At 50.1% G+C, this 16,651-nt stretch overlaps 1 protein-coding gene across 2 annotated transcripts in view; it reads right to left on the bottom strand.

Annotated features, from left to right (window-relative positions):
• The window catches only part of NRP2 (neuropilin 2), a 249,414-nt gene extending 233,887 nt beyond the window's left edge, over positions 1-15,527 (bottom strand). The window contains exon 1 of one of the 2 annotated variants that reach the window (XM_083706660.1): positions 14,244-15,527. In XM_083706660.1, the coding sequence (XP_083562786.1) occupies positions 14,244-14,316 (73 nt within the window). In that variant the 5' untranslated portion in view covers positions 14,317-15,527. The remainder of the gene's footprint in view (positions 1-14,243) is intronic. The other variant, XM_083706659.1, reaches the window with a different exon arrangement.
• Between the last annotated feature and the right edge of the window lie 1,124 nt (positions 15,528-16,651).

Below are 16,651 nucleotides of genomic sequence, written 5' to 3'. Positions count from 1 at the left end.
GGTCCGGGGAGAGAGGGGAAGGCGCGCGCTTTCCCCGGAGATTGCAGGGCTGGCAACAGGGAGAAGCGATCTTCTCCCTACCGCCCCTTGCTTCAAAAGAGGTCCGGGGACAGCGGGGAAGACGCGCTGCGGTTCCCTGCTATCCCCGGAGCTTGCGGGGCAAGCTTCGTTTTGCGAAGCAAGCCCATAGGGAAATGCGTCTTGCGAAGCGGCTAAGAAAACGAAAAACTCCTTCATCCAACGAGTTTTTCGTCTTCCGAGGCGTTCGTCTTGCGGGGTACCACTGTATGTGGAATTCATCTATACAGTGGTACCTCAGGTTACATACACTTCAGGTTACATACGCTTCAGGTTACAGACTCCGCTAACCCAGAAATAGGGCTTCAGGTTAAGGACTTTGCTTCAGGATGAGAACAGAAATCGGGCTCCGGTGGCGCGGCGGCAGCAGGAGGCCCCATTAGCCGAAGTGGTGCTTCAGGTTAAGAACAGTTTCAGGTTAAGTACGGACCTCCGGAACGAATTAAGTACTTAATCTGAGGTACCACTGTAATAGCAAGGTTTTCTTTTAAAAAAAAAGTTTTGAGAGAGAGTGCAAGTGTCTAGCCCTGCAAAAGCTGAAAGTGCACAGGCCATGCCTGACAAAATATGGGAGCAAAATCTACACAGCTCTTTTGTGTATCGACACTCCCCTTCACGACGAGAAAAGGCTGAATTACAGCACAATCCCAGCCATGTCTACTCAGAAGTAGTTTACTGTCGTGCAGGAGATTTCCATGAGCTCCTTTACTCTTCTTTGCCTACTGCTGACCAGATGGGGCTGCCACCGAGAGCTGTTCCAACGCCACGTGGGTGTGTGGGTGTGAGAAAACTCACTCCCATATCTTAAACATGTTGTAAATATAATACAGAAAAGGGTTTAACATGCATAATCCACTCAGGGGTTATAAGGCAGCTGCCTACGTCCATCTCTCCTAAAAGGCACTCCTTTGGCAAAACTCTAGCAGCGGTTTCCAGTATTAAGGCGCCTTCCCTGAGAAACGCATTGAGTGATGCTGTTTTTCCTACACAACTTTTATTATGCACACCTTATGAAATTGGGGCGCAAGACAGTCACAGTTAAAGCACTTCTTTAAAAATTCACTTATTTCCAATGAGAGCGATTTATGCAGGCACACCCAACTCTCTCAGGTCCTACAAGTGTTTTGGAGGAAAGTACTCACCATGAAGTTACTACAGTAAGTGCCACATATTTAATATTATTTTTTGGGGTGGGTACCGGCACTGCCTACCCATGGGGACTCCCAGAAAAAAAGGGCTGGTTATGCTCTCCTGTGGAAGCCTGGACAGCTTTAAAAAAGCATATTTGCCAGCTATTCAAAGAGCTGTTCAAGCGTGGACAGAGTTTCTGGGGTACAAGGAAGGTGACAAATCTAAACAAAAGGCACTATCAGGAGTTTCCAAATCAGGGCCAAGCCCATTTTAAACCATATGGGGAATTCCGTCTCCTTGCTTTTGCAGCTATCCCTACTCCAGGGAAGTTAACAAAGCTAATATCGCTGACTTAATAAAGTTGATTAACATTCTTAATTAAAGGCAGGCTAGGCTGTTTCAACGGTGCTTCCGACAGCTGTCCATTTCCTGTTGCGATTCCTCTTTTCCCATTTTTTAAAAAAAGCAAATCCCCTCCGTACAAAGATTTCAGAAGCCGCAGAACCAAACTTACCAGTTAGTGTGTACAAAATATTTGCTGCAGGCCTGCCTGCCTCTCTGCAGCAATATGTTCTGCTAGATTTAGTGGAGGCCATTTCTAAAAATACTAGCTTTTAGCAAAACATTTCGAAGTCTTTATGAGTGCACATTGCTCAGAGCTGCATAAACAATATCTCTGCTGTGGTCACCCAGTTTTCCACCCTCCCCTTCCTTTTTCTAACTAGCCCAGAGAGATGACAAAAACACCCAGTTGTGTCCAAACACCTGATTTTATCCTTCATCTCCAACGGGCTGCCTTAAACCGATGTCCTAACTGTTTGCTTGACTACATACAAATTGGCAGCTGAACTGTTTACCTCGTTTTTTTAAAAGGTTTTTTTTTTTACGTATATAAAATTGCAGAAGGCATTTTTCTCTTGATGTACATTACCATATTATTGTCTATTTAAAACTCTTTCCTCTTCTCATCTTACATCCCTTTGGGGAGCTGAGACAGGCTTTCATAATGGAGGAAAGCTTTCAAATACACCAGATTTTGACATAAATTTATCTACCTCCAGCATGTTTTCTTACTCTGCTTTGCTAATTACCAAAGCCATCTGTGGTGAAGTCAGGGCTTCCTCCTTGTCACAATTTATCTTTATCTCCTGCTAGATTATGTAGCGAAGTCACATTACAGTATCTCGGATATCACACTCATTTCTTTGATGATGGAGCCCGACCGATATAAACAGGATTAGGATTTAATTACCAGATCCAGCACTAGGTCAAGACCTCCCGCCCCCCTTTATTTCAAATAACAGGAGACTGGCAGGGGCCCAAGAAAAAAAAATGGCATAGCAGTGGGTGAGAAATAGGGCCACAGTTCAGAAGGAAGACAAAACAGGAAGCCCCACATTCACCAGCCCACAAATGACTGAAAACCAGATGACTCACAGCTGAACATGGGAAGTGATTTCATTAATAAGGTACCATGTGATGAGACAGCAGATAGCAAACTGAAGCAATTCCACTTCCTGTTCCTATCTAGTCACGAATTCCACCCAGGACTCCTCTTCTCTCAATAACCTAAGGCTGCTACCCTCTCCTCTGCTCGTCTAGGTTTGCAACCTTCATAAACTTTGCCTCTTCCTAATGGAACATGCTCCTGCCACCCTAGCAGTTCGAAAGCACATCAGTGCAAGTAGATAAATAGGTACAGCTCTGGCGGGAAGGTAAACAGTGTTTCTGTGCGCTGCTCTGGTTCGCCAGAAGTGGCTTAGTCATGCTGGCTACATGACCCGGAAGCTGTACGCCGGCTCCCTTGGCCAATAAAGCGAGGTGAACACTACAACCCCAGAATCGTCCACAAAAGGACCTAATGGTCAGGGGTCCCTTTACCTTTAATGGAATGTGACCGGCTGCAAAACTGTAACGGAAGCCTGCAATTCTATGAGTTCTAGACACAATTCTGCTTTCACTGGGCAAAGATCCTTGCTGTATTTTGCAAAGAGATTGTCTCCAGTCTGTTCTACAGTCAAACCTCGGTTTTCGATCGTCTCTGTTGCCGAATGTTTCAGCTCCCAAACGTAGAAAACCCATAAGTAAGTGTTCCCATTTTCAAACGTTTTTCGGAAGCTGAATATCCAGCGTGGCAGACAAGAGGCTTCTGATTGGCTCTTCCGATTGCAAGAGCCAATCAGAAGCCACGCCTTGGAAATGGAATGTTTCGGAAGTCAAACATCCTTCCGGAACAGATTGCGTTCAGCTTCCGAGGTACCACTGTAGTTATTTCTTTAACAGAACTGAGTTGGAATGGACTGCAGAAATCTCAACTAGATCATCCATGACCGTTGACCATCCAACCTCTGCTTACAGACTTAAGTAGAGCAAATCTCGTTGCATTTGCCAATGCTTCAAACATCCTTAGGTGTACACTGCGATTCTGCCATGACCAACAGGACTACTCTAAAAAGTCACACTGATTTCGATGGAACTTGATTCCAAGCTGATTGGTTTTGAATCACATCCTCATCGCACCACCAAACAGGCTCCCACCGTTTCCTGCCTTGCACACCCGTGTGCTGGCAAGCCAAGGAAGCGAGGCCTGCTTCCTTTTGGTTTCCTATTTATTTAAATGTAACTATTCACTCATTCCCACAGTGAGGCAGCGGCACTTGGCAAAGAAAGCTACTTGAAGTAGATTTGCTGGGAATGTTTACATTTGTTCTTGTAAAATATACTGAACCTTTCATGCAGTAATGTGTTGTGCTTATAAATGTTGCTTAACTGCAGGGTTGGAATGGGAGAGAGGAGGACTCAAGGGAAACAGCACGAGGGAGCTGTGCGTTTTCTAATATATACATTCCAATTTCTTGGAATTATATAGTAATACGTTTGGGCCTTCTGGGATTGCATTATTAACAGCTTCTCAACTTTTGGCCCCCCCCCTCCTTTTTTTAAAGAGTCAACAGTTTCTGAATTTCTCCCATCCTTTTTCAGAAAGACATTGGGCATTTCTGAGACCAGAGTATCCTCAATATTTGGAAAACTCAATCACCTTACAGGTGCATATCCAACAATATCAAGGACTCCATCCATGAAACATCACTAAAAAGTTAATATCCCCCCCCCCCAATAAAAAAATCTAACAGGCATGTCTGAATTTGGAAAAATCCAACTTCCCACATTACAATTTATTGCTGGTTAAATAGTTTGGTGGCGCTGTGGGAAGGGACGCAGGTGCCGCTGTGGGCTAAACCACAGAGCCTAGGACTTGCGGATCAGAAGGTCGGCGGTTCGAATCCGCACGACGGGGTGAGCTCCCGTTGCTCGGTCCCTGCTCCTGCCAAACTAGCAGTTCGAAAGCACGTCAAAAGTACAAGTAGATAAATAGGTACCGCTCCGGCTGGAAGGTAAACAGCATTTCCGTGCGCTGTTCTGGTTCGCCAGAAGCAGCTTAGTCATGCTGGCCACATGACCCGGAAGCTGTACGCCGGCTCCAGGGATGTACACTGAGTGCAGAATGACAGGCTTATAGAACTGGAAGGGACCATTAGAATCATCTAGTCCAACCCCTGCAATACAGGAATTTTTCGTCCGATGTGTGGCTCGGACCCATGACCCTGAGATTAAGAGTCTCATTTATAGATTAATTAAAGATTTGATAGAACTGAAGTAACAGGTGAGATGCAGGAGGAAAGGTTTAGATGAGTGGAGGAGGGAATTTATTGATTATTCCTTTGTGATTGTTTGTAAACTCGAAAACCCAAAAATAAAGTATAAAAAAGAGATTAAGAGTCTCATACTCCAGATTTTGCCCTTGGGGGTTTGGTGGGAGGTGGGTTAGAATGCAGATGTCTCATTCTTCTCCACCCGACACAAAGAAGCAGCTATTTATACACAGCAACAAGACTGCTGAACAGAGCGCTGGTTAAAGACGGGATGCGGAGGAAATAAAGGAGTGCAGAATTTCATGTATTGATTCCAACCAGCCATTGGTTTCTAGTTATTAATAATCATCATCCGATGTAACGTTTTTACTGTGCAAAATGCATCATCGTTATCACTCCCTTCCATACCCCATGCATTTCAGCAAGACTAGCCATTATTATTCCCATATGATAGATGGGGAACTGAGGCTGAAAGAGAAGGATTATTGCTGAAGCCACCTAACAAGGCCATGGGATTCAAAGCCGAGGCCACACCTGCCTGGTCTCAAATACAAACATACCCTCCTCCCTCGCCTCCTATTTGAATGAAACAAAACGGGGAACGGGGCACAGGGCCTGCTTCATATAATAAGGTAAAGGGACCCCTGACCATTAGGCCCAGTTGTGACTGACTCTGGGGTTGCGGCGTTCATCTCGCTTTATTGGCCAAGGGAGCCGGCGTACAGCTTCCAGGTCATGTGGCCAGCATGACTAAGCCGCTTCTGGCGAACCAGAGCAGCGCATGGAAACACCATTTACCTTCCCGCCGGAGCGATACCTATTTATCTACTTGCACTTTGACGTGCTTTTGAACTGCTAGGTTGGCAGGAGCAACAGGACTGCTAGGTTGGACTGAGCAACAGGAAGTCAGCCCGTTGCGGGGATTCGAACCACCGACCTTCCGATCAGCAAGCCCTAGGCTCTGTGGTTTAACCCACAGCGCCACCCGTGTCCCAGGCCCAAATTAAGTGTTGGTATTTAAAGTCCCGCATGGCCCGGGGTTCCAGGTATTCGGTGAAGCACTTTCTCCCCTACCATCCATTCTGGGTCACGTGATCAGTAGGGACAACTCTTATTGTTGTCCCGTCAGTGGTCTTGGGCTGCTACATAGCGACATGTTCAAGAGCCTTCTTTGTTGTGGCCCCACAACTATGGAATTGTCACTGTATCTAAAGTCCAAAATGGCAGAATGGATGATGGAAGCTTTGTTTTCATTTGCTGGCGGAAATCCATCAATCTCATTCTCCCAGTCTTCTGTAGGAAATCAGTAAGACCACCCACTGGTGTTAAGCGCTCTCACGCTGTTGGTCCTATTGGTAGTTTCGCTAATTGATTATTTTAATTGCTGTTGTGTATTTGATATATCTGTTGTGTGTGTTTTGATAGTGATGGAAGAGCATCACTCTGATGCTGCGAAGGGTGGTCTACAAATTTAACCAGTGGAATAAAAAAAAGTATGTTTTAAGCATTTTTGGTCATTCTGGAGGAGTAACTGGAGTAGGGAAGGAACTTCCCCAAGTTACATCACCCCTAGAGATATCTGTGCTGACTGACAAGTCGGGCCACATTGTTGGCCTGGCCTTCATCACTTGGTCCTCCTCCTTCAACAAAAATGGCTGCCTACACCTTCTCATACATCGCAGTGCTGTGCAATTGGAACAGTCCTACACCAGAGTGCTTGTGAGTGTGAATTTCTCTGCCAGAAACTGCACCTCACATGCTGCTGTTGCAGGAATATTATCACCCAACAGCAGTGATGAGATTAAAACCACAGCCTCGCTCCCCGCAAATTAATGCGTGACTAGGCCTGCAGCTCCTGCCAACCTAGCAGTTCGAAATCACATCAAAGTGCAAGTAGATAAATAGGTACCACTCCGGCGGGAAGGTAAACGGCGTTTCCATGTGCTGCTCTGGTTCGCCAGAAGCGGCTTAGTCATTCTGGCCACATGACCCGGAAGCTGTACTCTCGGCCAATAAAGTGAGATGAGCGCCACAACAGGGCTTCGGTTTTGCTTTCCCATTGCAGCACACGGCTATGTCATGCAAACATTTTTCTGCCCTTTAGTCACTTTTCTCCACTTTCTCCTCTCTTGACCGGAGCACGCTGCAGGGTTGAGATTCAGAGCCACAGGTGGCCACGTGGGCTTGCCTTGTAACAAGGGGGTTGGCCAAACGGTAGCTTTTCATCTCTTCAAATTGTAGTAATCGGAGACGCAACAGGGACAGGACCAGGCCGTCACAGCCCCTGCACTTTGCTTCCCTTGTGGATTTAATGTAGGTCGCATGCTTTTCTAAAGGCAGGGAGCTTCCGAGTTACGAGACGTTTCTTTATCTTCAGTCAATTGAGTAGTCCGGGCTCAAGTTCTGGAGCTTGAAGGCCAGCACCGCACAGGCAATCTCCCCGAACTGAAAACTCCTCCGAGTCTGCACCCGATTCCTAAACCAGCAGATGGCCTCTTTGCTACGAGAGCTACATTGGAAGTGTGAGCCAAAAGGGCAAGGGATAAACAGCCCTGGAGACAAAACTCCCACCACCACCGCCTTCAGATGTGGTCTGCCTGGGTCAGGACCAGGGCAATAAAAGAAAGCCACCGACTTCCTTCTGAAGAGAGCAGAAAGAAGCAGGGGAGGGGAGGAGCAGCAGGCGGGGAGGTTGGGCTTCACCTTCCAGGACTATCAATCAGACCGCTTTCAATAAACACTAAACGCAAATTGCTGCAAAGACAAATCTCCACCAGCAACAAAGGACCTCCAATGCCTAGCTTGTAGGGTGAAAGGTGCCTATATACATATACATATACATATACATATACATTTACATAATGCGTGTGTGTGTAACGCTTTATAAGTGTGTGGATTTATAAATATTTAAATTAAATTAATCAAATAAATAAGCATGCTATTCTCCTGGGTTATGAGTTTTCACATTTGCTTAAGCAGGGAGGTCGACTTTGAAGCCTTTTACTTACAGTTATAGCTAAGCCACAGAGGAGTTGCCATCGCTACCCTGCCAATTCTGTATTCACAAATAAAGAACCGTATTAGATTTACGGGCATTGAAACTAGCTGGGAGTCCCACCTAAAACTACCCCCATGCAAGTCTGAAAGAGTGAATGCACTGCCTTAAAGGATATAATCCTCAAGCACATTCGATTATCTTGAATCTGCACCCCTTGGGGGGGGCGCCTTGCCAAGTAACTTTTACACAGGAGTAGTTCCACTGATGTCTACCGTATTACACCAGGTTGACCTACAAGCTGCTCCCTTTCTCCTCCTCCTCCTCCTCCTCCTCCTCCTTATCATTAACAGCTTTGCTCATCCAAAGCAAGTTTTGGGCCTCTTTGATTATATTTGTAAAGAACAGAGATTCAATCAAACTAAGTCAAGCGGCTGGGGCGATATAGCTTAATCACAGCTCTGCTCCCCTCTATTAACTTTATGCCGGTATTAAGGAGAAATCAATCAGCTGAAATGAAGCATTAGCCACAATTTCCTCCTCACGTGGGAAAAGGAACAACAGGCAGAGGTTCATTTGCAACTGAAATTGTTCCTGAGGGTGGCGAGAGATCGAGAACGGTTCAGCTCCAAGAATGAGGGAGTTTCCTTTGCAATACATCGCCCCCCCTTCCTTGGGTTCCTAAGCCCCCCTTACACTTACACTGAAAGCCAGGGCTGGGAATTTGCTGAGCAGAACCGAAGGCCATGGTGAAAGCATATCGTAAGCCGGAGAGCCGCACACCATCGTTACATCTAATTAATGCAATCTGCATATCGTTTTCACAAACACGGCAGATGCTAAACTACAGTTGGTGGACATGTTGCACAGATTCTTGATCTGAAGCTCCACTGGGGGGGCGGGGGAGAAATCTTGCAGCAGTCCTTGAAAAGTCTTAATATGTCTTCTAATCTACGAAGCTGAAAGTTCGGAAACCTAAAGGCGGCAGGCTTCTTTTGTTTTTACTTGCATACTGGAATCTGAAAGCTTTCACATCTGTTTGCCAGCAGCATCTAATTTATCTCTGAAACCTTGAGGACTAGGCAGTCCAATCAAAATTGGTGCAAGGAAAGTTTCCCTAAAAGCAGCAGCAGCATTTCGTAGGCTGCAAACAAGCCAGCAATAACTTTGGACAGCAAACACAGATGCTGCCCAGGCACATTCGCACAGGACACCCCCGTCTTATTAAAATTAAGAAATCCTTCTTATATGATGTTAGAACTCTCAGCTCAGCTACTGCGGCTGAACAATCGCTAGTCTTCTTTCCTGCATTCCAACTTTGCTGTTCCAACCCTTTACAGCTCCCCTAGCCATAATAAGCCTCAATCCTGTATGGGAAGCCCATTAGAAGGTACCACTTAGGGACTCTGAGCTGATTTGTCTTACCCGTGTTCTTCTATTTTGTTTGGGTGGGTAATCTTTGTCTTAATAGAATTTTTATGGATTGCCTGGGTTTTGTTTCCGCTTCAGCGGCCTAAGCAAATCAATGCCAAGTGGTAAAAAGAGATTGTTCTTCGCTACAAACAGGGACAGCAGCCCTCCCTGCCCGAAAGGAGAGTCAGTCACAAGGACTGGACTAAGCACAAGAAAACCCCTGAACCACACGCCAGTCTTTATGTGCCGATACATTTCGACCCACGAACAACGTGGGAAGCAAAGTTAGCTCTTGTCTTCTCCAGCAGCCGCCACGAAGAATCCAAGCCACCTGTTCTTACACCTCTCCCTAACTCTTGTTCGCAATGCCATTTGGTTTGCATCAAGCGTTAGCTGGAACTTAAGCATACAGAAAATCCCCCCAGAGCGGCTGGGAGAAAAAGTTACATCATTGCACTGCGGCGGGGGATGGAATCCTGACACCTGCATTTCTGCCAGCAAATCTCTCCACGTGCGCCAGAGAGGGCTCTCTGAACACCACAGCTGCAGAGCCCAAACGGAGATGCTTCTTATTCACAGAATCATAAGCGCTGGGAGGGACTCCAAAGGCTGCTTCGGCCAATCCTGAGCCTCCATTCAGCAACCTCACCTTCTCCCCCTACCCCCCCCCCCGCACATCTCTGCAACCCGCAGTGAGCCATAAGCAGGTACATCTGCTGCAGGCAGCCCTAGCAAGCCATCCACATGCTCAAAACCCAGAAAAATCACATTTTTTGGTATGCAATTACGTTTTTATTTGCAAAGCAAATGGTTTCTTTAATGGTTTCTAATCGGGTGGGGGGACGGCGTGTCGAGATTCCGGCATTACAGGGGGGTGGACTAGATGACCCTTGGGGTCTCTGGCAATTCTACGATTCCATGAATCCAACAAAATATATGCCACAATCTTCTGTTGAGGTTCACAGGGCACAACACGGACTGGACAAGCAACACCTGACTTGCCGAAAGCAAGTTTGTGCTGTGGCAGATTAACCCGCCAAGATACCCCTTGCCACAATTTCCAGTTCTCGCCAGCCATGCTTGCCCCACACATGCTTACAGATCCTGCCCACGAAGAGCTCTGGGGCCTGCCCCAGAGAGTCAAGCAGGAAGGGGGCAGGCAGCTCCGATGAGGCTCCTCCATGCTCGGCAGCTGTTGCGCTCTGCCTAAATGGGTACTCTCCAGGGCTCAACAGCTGGGCAGGGAGGCAAGGGTACTACTACTGCCTGCAAATCTTCACCTGACACCCCCAGCCCTCTCCACCCCCTTACTTCAGCCTGCCTGTGTGTGCTGGGCCTCTGGGAAAGTGGCTTGTTAGGTTCCTGGTGGCTGCCAAACAGAGGTTCCACTGCAGTCTCCAAGACAGGAGCCATCTCCGCAGCACAGCACGAGTGCCAGGAATCCAGGGACAAGCTTGTATTTTACTACCGCTTCCCCTTTTCTTCGCCACCCCCCCCCCGCCTCCATTACTTCAATCACATGTTTCTGCTTCCCCTGCCGTTTTCACTTAAATCATCTGGCGGGGTGGGGGGAGAGGAGCGGATCCCCTGGAGGGATTCCACAGAACAGTGGCGATGAGATGGCTCATAATCTACTTAGAGGAGAGGGGGTTTTGCAAGGGAAAATACAGCTCCCGGCAACCACCTTGCTTATCCCCAGGAGTCAAAAATCCACTCTGGAGCAGCTCTTGGGAATGTGCACATCAGCTTTTCAGAGGTGACTTCAGGCAGGCATGCTAAACCGAGGTGATTGCTAGGGCCAACAGCTCCGGAGAGCAAGGAAGCGTGTTTCATTATCCCGCATCACTTTTACCCCATATGCCCAGTCCAAATGGGAGAGCAGAGCCCCTTTCTGCTCCCGGCCTATTTCCCTCCCTTCCATTCCTTTGGTGCCCTGGTTTACTCTCTGAACAAATGAGCCACTGAAGCAAGTTAAGAGCACCCTTAAGGGATAACCGAAGGCAGAAACAAGAATCCGAACTGAGTCTCCCTCCCCTGAACCCTTCTGCCAACACTTATGCTTCACACTCTACCCTCTAGATGTTGTTTGGGTTGGCTGGTTGCTGGGTGTGGAGGCTTGGGGATGTTTCAAGCAGTTTTATGCTTTCCTTTTTTGGGAACCAAAGCAATGTAGCCATCCCTCATCCTGGACCACAACTGGGTCTCTTCGGCCAGTCCATTCTCATCTCGCCTGTTTCATAGATCATTTAATTCATCTATAGAGAAGGCTCCCTTCTCTATATACTGTAGTAGCTGGTCTTTACAGCGACGAGAGCGGAGTTTGCAGCTAGCCACACACAAGGGAGAAAAAACATGGCAGGCCAGGCGGGCATTCCAGCCATCCATTCTCTCTCGCCCTAGCAGGGGTAAAGATCAAGCCGGCAAACCTCTCGCCCTGCGAGGGGAGGCGGAGGTGCGCAACCCTGCCTTCAGCAAGTGAGCTGGTAACTTCTCCTAAAGGCGTTGTTTTTGCAAAGGAAAGCTGCGGGGTTGTTTTTAAGCGAGGGGCGGAGTGATGGTAGAGCGGCTGGCGTGGAGAGGGGGGTGGAGAGAGAGAGAGGCTGGAAGGAAGCAAAAGCAGCCTGGCAAAGCCAGCTTCTCCTGACGGGACTTGATGCATTTGTTTACACGCCGCCCAGCCGAGGAGAGGCGGGCACTGCCGCAAGGTTCAAGCCTTGCCAAAAGGGAGAATCTGCTGCTGCTGGCGGCGTGCAGCACGCTTTGCGCCCGCCGCACCAAGCGCCACCGCCGCCGGGAGAGACCCGGGAAGAGCGCGCTCGCTCGGCGCCGGGCGTTTTACGCAAGCGGCCCTGGCCAAGGGACCGGCCGGAGGCTTTGCAGCTAGGCGTGAAACGAGTGAGGGGGGGGGGAGAGAACGTCCAGTAATACAAAGAGAAAAATAAGTGTGTGGGGGGGTATAATATACAGCTTGCATTTAGAACAGGGCGTCCGCCCACCCACCAATAAAACGCTTCGCTTGCTGCAATCGGCTGCCGCCGCCCTTGAATGCTGGCAGGGGTTTCTGTGGCCAGACAAACACCCACCGGGTGCCAAAGCTGTCCAGTTTAACACTTTGGAACCGCCGCCGCCTGCGATTTGCGGCATGGGTTCAGATCTCGCCTAGTGGGGTTTTCTCTCTGGTTTTCCGCCATGCCTTCCTTGTCTCGGAGAGGGCCCGGGGCTCAAACCGACTTAAGAAGCCCAGCCTCTGAGGCGGAGACCGCGCGCTCTCCGCCTCTAGTTGCGTGGGCCGAGGTGCTCTGCGAGAAAGGCACTCTGCTTATGCTCAGGGCCGCTCCCTACGACTTGATTTTCCGGGGCCTGGAGATCCCCGGCTCAAACTACACCCTAGTTTCCTCACCAGCAAAATGGTTTCCGCGTCTGTTTTTTAAAGCAAAATTAAACACGCGTACCCCTCGCCAGGATTCGCGCGAGGATGACCGGCTGAGGTTACGCTTGGCACCGTGGTGGGCGCAGTTTACCTGGGGGTCCGCCAGCCCCACAGAGGTCGGAGAGGCTTGCTTGCGCGTAACCGTGCGCAGGCAAGCGCCGCTGAGATCCTTAGCAAGCTTACTCGCCAGGAAACCCCAATGAACAGAGCGGGGCTGGCTTCTAAGAAGACAAGCCTGGAAGAATCGCGCGGCGGGGATGCCGACCACTCGCCCCAAGCTGCAGGGATAGCGCGGGCTACGAGCATCGTTCCCTTGCCTTCTGAGCGCCTCTCCAAGGCTGGTACTGCCTCGCTCGTCTTCCCTCCCTCTCCCAAATCCTGTTGTTTTGCTTCTAATCTGCCTTATCTGAGTTTTCACTGCCTGCTCGGTGGCTAATTCGGAGGAAATGAGTGTCAGCTCTCCGATGGAGTAATTAAGGCGGACGGGTTTAGTGCGCCCTCTTCGCCAGTAAGCGGGGATTAGCTCCAGACTCCTTTTTCAGTAACAAGACTGGAGGAGGTTTTTTTGTTTTTGTTTTTAAAGAAACAAGACCGTTTTACTTTTGGTAATAATAATTCATTGCGGTTTGGGTTGGGGGAAGCAGTCTCTCCTTATCTCTGCATGGCCTTGCCTTACTTATTTCTCCTTCCACCTCCGCCTGTTGGTTTTTTTTTGGGGGGGGGGCGTTGGTCAGCTCCACCAAGAAAAGTTTACATCCTACTTTGCAAGGTTGTCCTGTTGCCTGTTTGTCTGTGCTTTGCTGATAATGATTTCTCTTTAGCGGGCTCTTTTCTGCTTCTCTCTCCCCCTGTAAGCAAAGCCACAGGACCGGGTGTTTGTAGGGGCTGGGAGACACCAGCACTTTCCCCAGTTACTGCAGCTGTCAGATACCAGGCGAAAAAGGTGTGATGTTCTTACACTCCCCTCCTCAACTGTATTCAGAAAACGCCACCAGCTTTCCGACTTCTGGAAGCCCGCTGGTTCCCCCTTTTCATTTGCATGAGATGAAAACGTGGGGAATCTGCGAAACGCATCCCAAACATATAAATGATTTATTATGTCTTTCTGCTCAAAGATAGAGAGCTCTTCTGGGCAGCTCTCCGGGGAATTACGCTCCGCATAAGCGGAGTGACGAGGGGGTGGGGTGGGAGAAAAAGAGTCTTGCCTCCGCCCCCGGAAAAATTGCAAGTCGAGGAGACTTTGTAGTATTTTCAGACCTTTGATTTATTCCATATGTGACAACAGCATTATAAAAGGGAAATCCTAAACAGCCCTCCTCCTGCCTATTGCAAGGCGTACCATCCCCGCTACAGCCAACTCTACTGGAGGTGAAAGTTGGATCTGGGGGAAGGAGAAGAGTTCTGGGTTCGTGGGTGTCAGCAGATCCACTGGATAAATTTGGCGGCGCAAAGGGGGCTCGCTCGCTCCCCCTCACCCCCAACCCACACCCCTCAAATACGAAATCGTTGACAGGAACGTTGGGAATACTCTGGTTTGCCTTACCTGCTTGCCCCGTGACTCCGGATCCGACCAGGTGTAGAAGCAGAAGTGCCCAGAGGAGAGGAAACGTATCCATTTTGGGGAGGAAATGTTCGGCGGCAGAAGGGCGATTCCTCCCAAGCGGCGTGGGCTCGGCGACGCGAGTGGATACGGGGGGGGGGGGGAGCGAGGTGTTCGCAACTCCCTTCTCGTCCTCTTCCTCTCCGAAGGGACACCGAGCCGGAGACTCCCCTTCGCCAAGACTTCGAGTCCCCTTCGGTGCTCCCTGCGCGCCGCTCGCTGATTTAAACACACACGCACGCGCGCGCGCAAAACCCACTTCCAAAAAGGATCAGGACGCCGGAGGGAAACTCCTCACATTCGCCAGAGGAAGGAGGCGCAGGCAGCTGCTCGGGAAGCCGCGCGCACCCGCCCGAATGGCACACGGCGCTGGGGATCAAGGCGGAGACGCACGCGCGCACGCCTTTACGCAGGAGAGGGAGAGCGCGCCAGTTCTTCAAAGTGGCGTTCCCTTTAGCGCGGCGGCGCTGCCAACGCTCCGCCGACAGAAAGGTGCCGCCTGGGCATCGCCAGCAGCCGGGCTCAGCCTCAGATGGACGTCCACACGCACACAATCCGGAGCGAGATGGTAACGGGTTCTGGCCAATGCTGCTGAAGCATCGCCCCGAAGTCCGGCGATGTCCCTTGTCCCTCCTCGCCGCCTGCTGCCCCTTTGCGCTCAAGGGCTGCTGCTGCTGGTGGTGGTCAGTTTCACGCTAGAGGCGTTTTCCGGATGCAGCTCAGGGAAGGAAGGAGAAAGTGCTGCTTGCTGCTGCTGCTGTTGCAGCCGCCGCCTTCCAGATGCAGAAATCCCCGGGCTGGCGCTCGAGTTTTGCTCCAAGCCGCCGCCGCCTTGCTTCTCCTGCTGCAGCTCCTTCCTCCTCCTGGGCTTTGCGCGGCTTTCCCCCTCCGGAGCTGAGCGTTGCCGGCGCCCTGTCGCCTCGCTTTGCCTGCCTCTCGGCTCGCTCGCCGCCTTTTCAGGCAGAGCGGCATGTGCATGTCAGACAGAAAGGCAGAGCTCTCCGATTACACGCTCTCGCAGGGCCCGCCCCTTCGATGTTTCTCATTTAAGCCCGACGCGCCGAGAGGGGAAGGGGGAGAAGGAGGCAGAGCCCCGGGAACGCCGAGCAGGCCACGCTCGCAACTCGGCCGCGATCCAGCGAAAAAGGAGAAGGAGAGGAAAAGGGAGGGTGGAGAGAGGAAGAGCCGAGGCAGCAGAGCTCTTCTGGATTCCCTTGCAAGATCAAAGCGGCGGTGGCGGCAGAAACTGGAGTGTGCTCCCCCCCCCCCAACTCCTGCGCTCCCGGCTGCAATCCGCGCCTCGCCCTTGGCAGGAGCAACAAGTCCAGGGCAAATGCTCCTCTCGCTTTGCACACAAACACACACACTACAGCATCCTGCGCTGCGTAGGTAGCTTTATATTGGCGGCGGCTGTTGGGCGATTCTTGCAGGGCTACCCTGGTTATCGTGGCTTGGATCTGCGTATGACACGTTATTATGTAGCTGGGATTATTTTTAAGAGCACATTATTTTTACGGCCGGGAAACGGGGCTGCAGGAGGGAGAGAAGGGGCGAGGTGATCGCGCTGGAATGCAAAAATGCGAAGCCTTGAGCTCCAAACACCCGCCCACACGGAGTGAGACACACAAATAACACTTAAGAGGCTGGCAGGAGACACGTTATTTGCTATAACACCGTGGAAGGGTTTTTACTTAAAACTTGCCAGCAGCAGCTCAATAAATAAATTTACCTCTGGGATAAGGCCAAGTATGTAAAGACTCAGCCTTATAAAGAGATTGAGACAGAGTCTGCATGGTAAAGGAAGAAAACTGCAACGCACCAGGAGGCTGTTAAAGGGTAACACTGCGCAGGCTTTCCTGTTGCACAGAACTCTTCATCAGGCAGAACGGAACCATAGAATTGGAAGGGGCCACGAGGATCTAGTGAGTCCACCCTCCTTTGCAACGCCCGGTGTGAGGCTCAAACCCGCAACCCTGAGATTAAGAGTCTCCCCTCCCGACTGAGCTAGCATGAAAACCTCAGTGTAATATGGAAATGCGTGCATTCTTATGCCTAGGTCTCAGTGAAGTGGCTTTATCTATCTCCCATTCCTTCCACAATCCTCAGAGCCATTGACCTGCAATTAACACCTAGTCATAACTGGTAGAACTTAAAGGAGGACTAAGGAACCCATGAAAGGGACATGGGTGGCGCTGTGGGTTAAACCACAGATCCTAGGGCTTGCCGATCATAAGGTCGGTGGTTCGAATCCCCACAGCGGGGTGAGCTCCCGTTGCTCGGTCCCTGCTCCTGCCAACCTAGCAGTTCGAAAGCACAAGTGCAAGTAGATAAATAGGTACCACTCCGGCAGG

Source organism: Podarcis gaigeae (assembly GCF_964106915.1).
Source record: "Podarcis gaigeae genome assembly, chromosome: 1".
In the NCBI taxonomy this organism is placed as follows: Eukaryota; Metazoa; Chordata; class Lepidosauria; order Squamata; family Lacertidae; genus Podarcis; species Podarcis gaigeae.
This window is presented reverse-complemented; position numbering and strand designations above follow the sequence as displayed.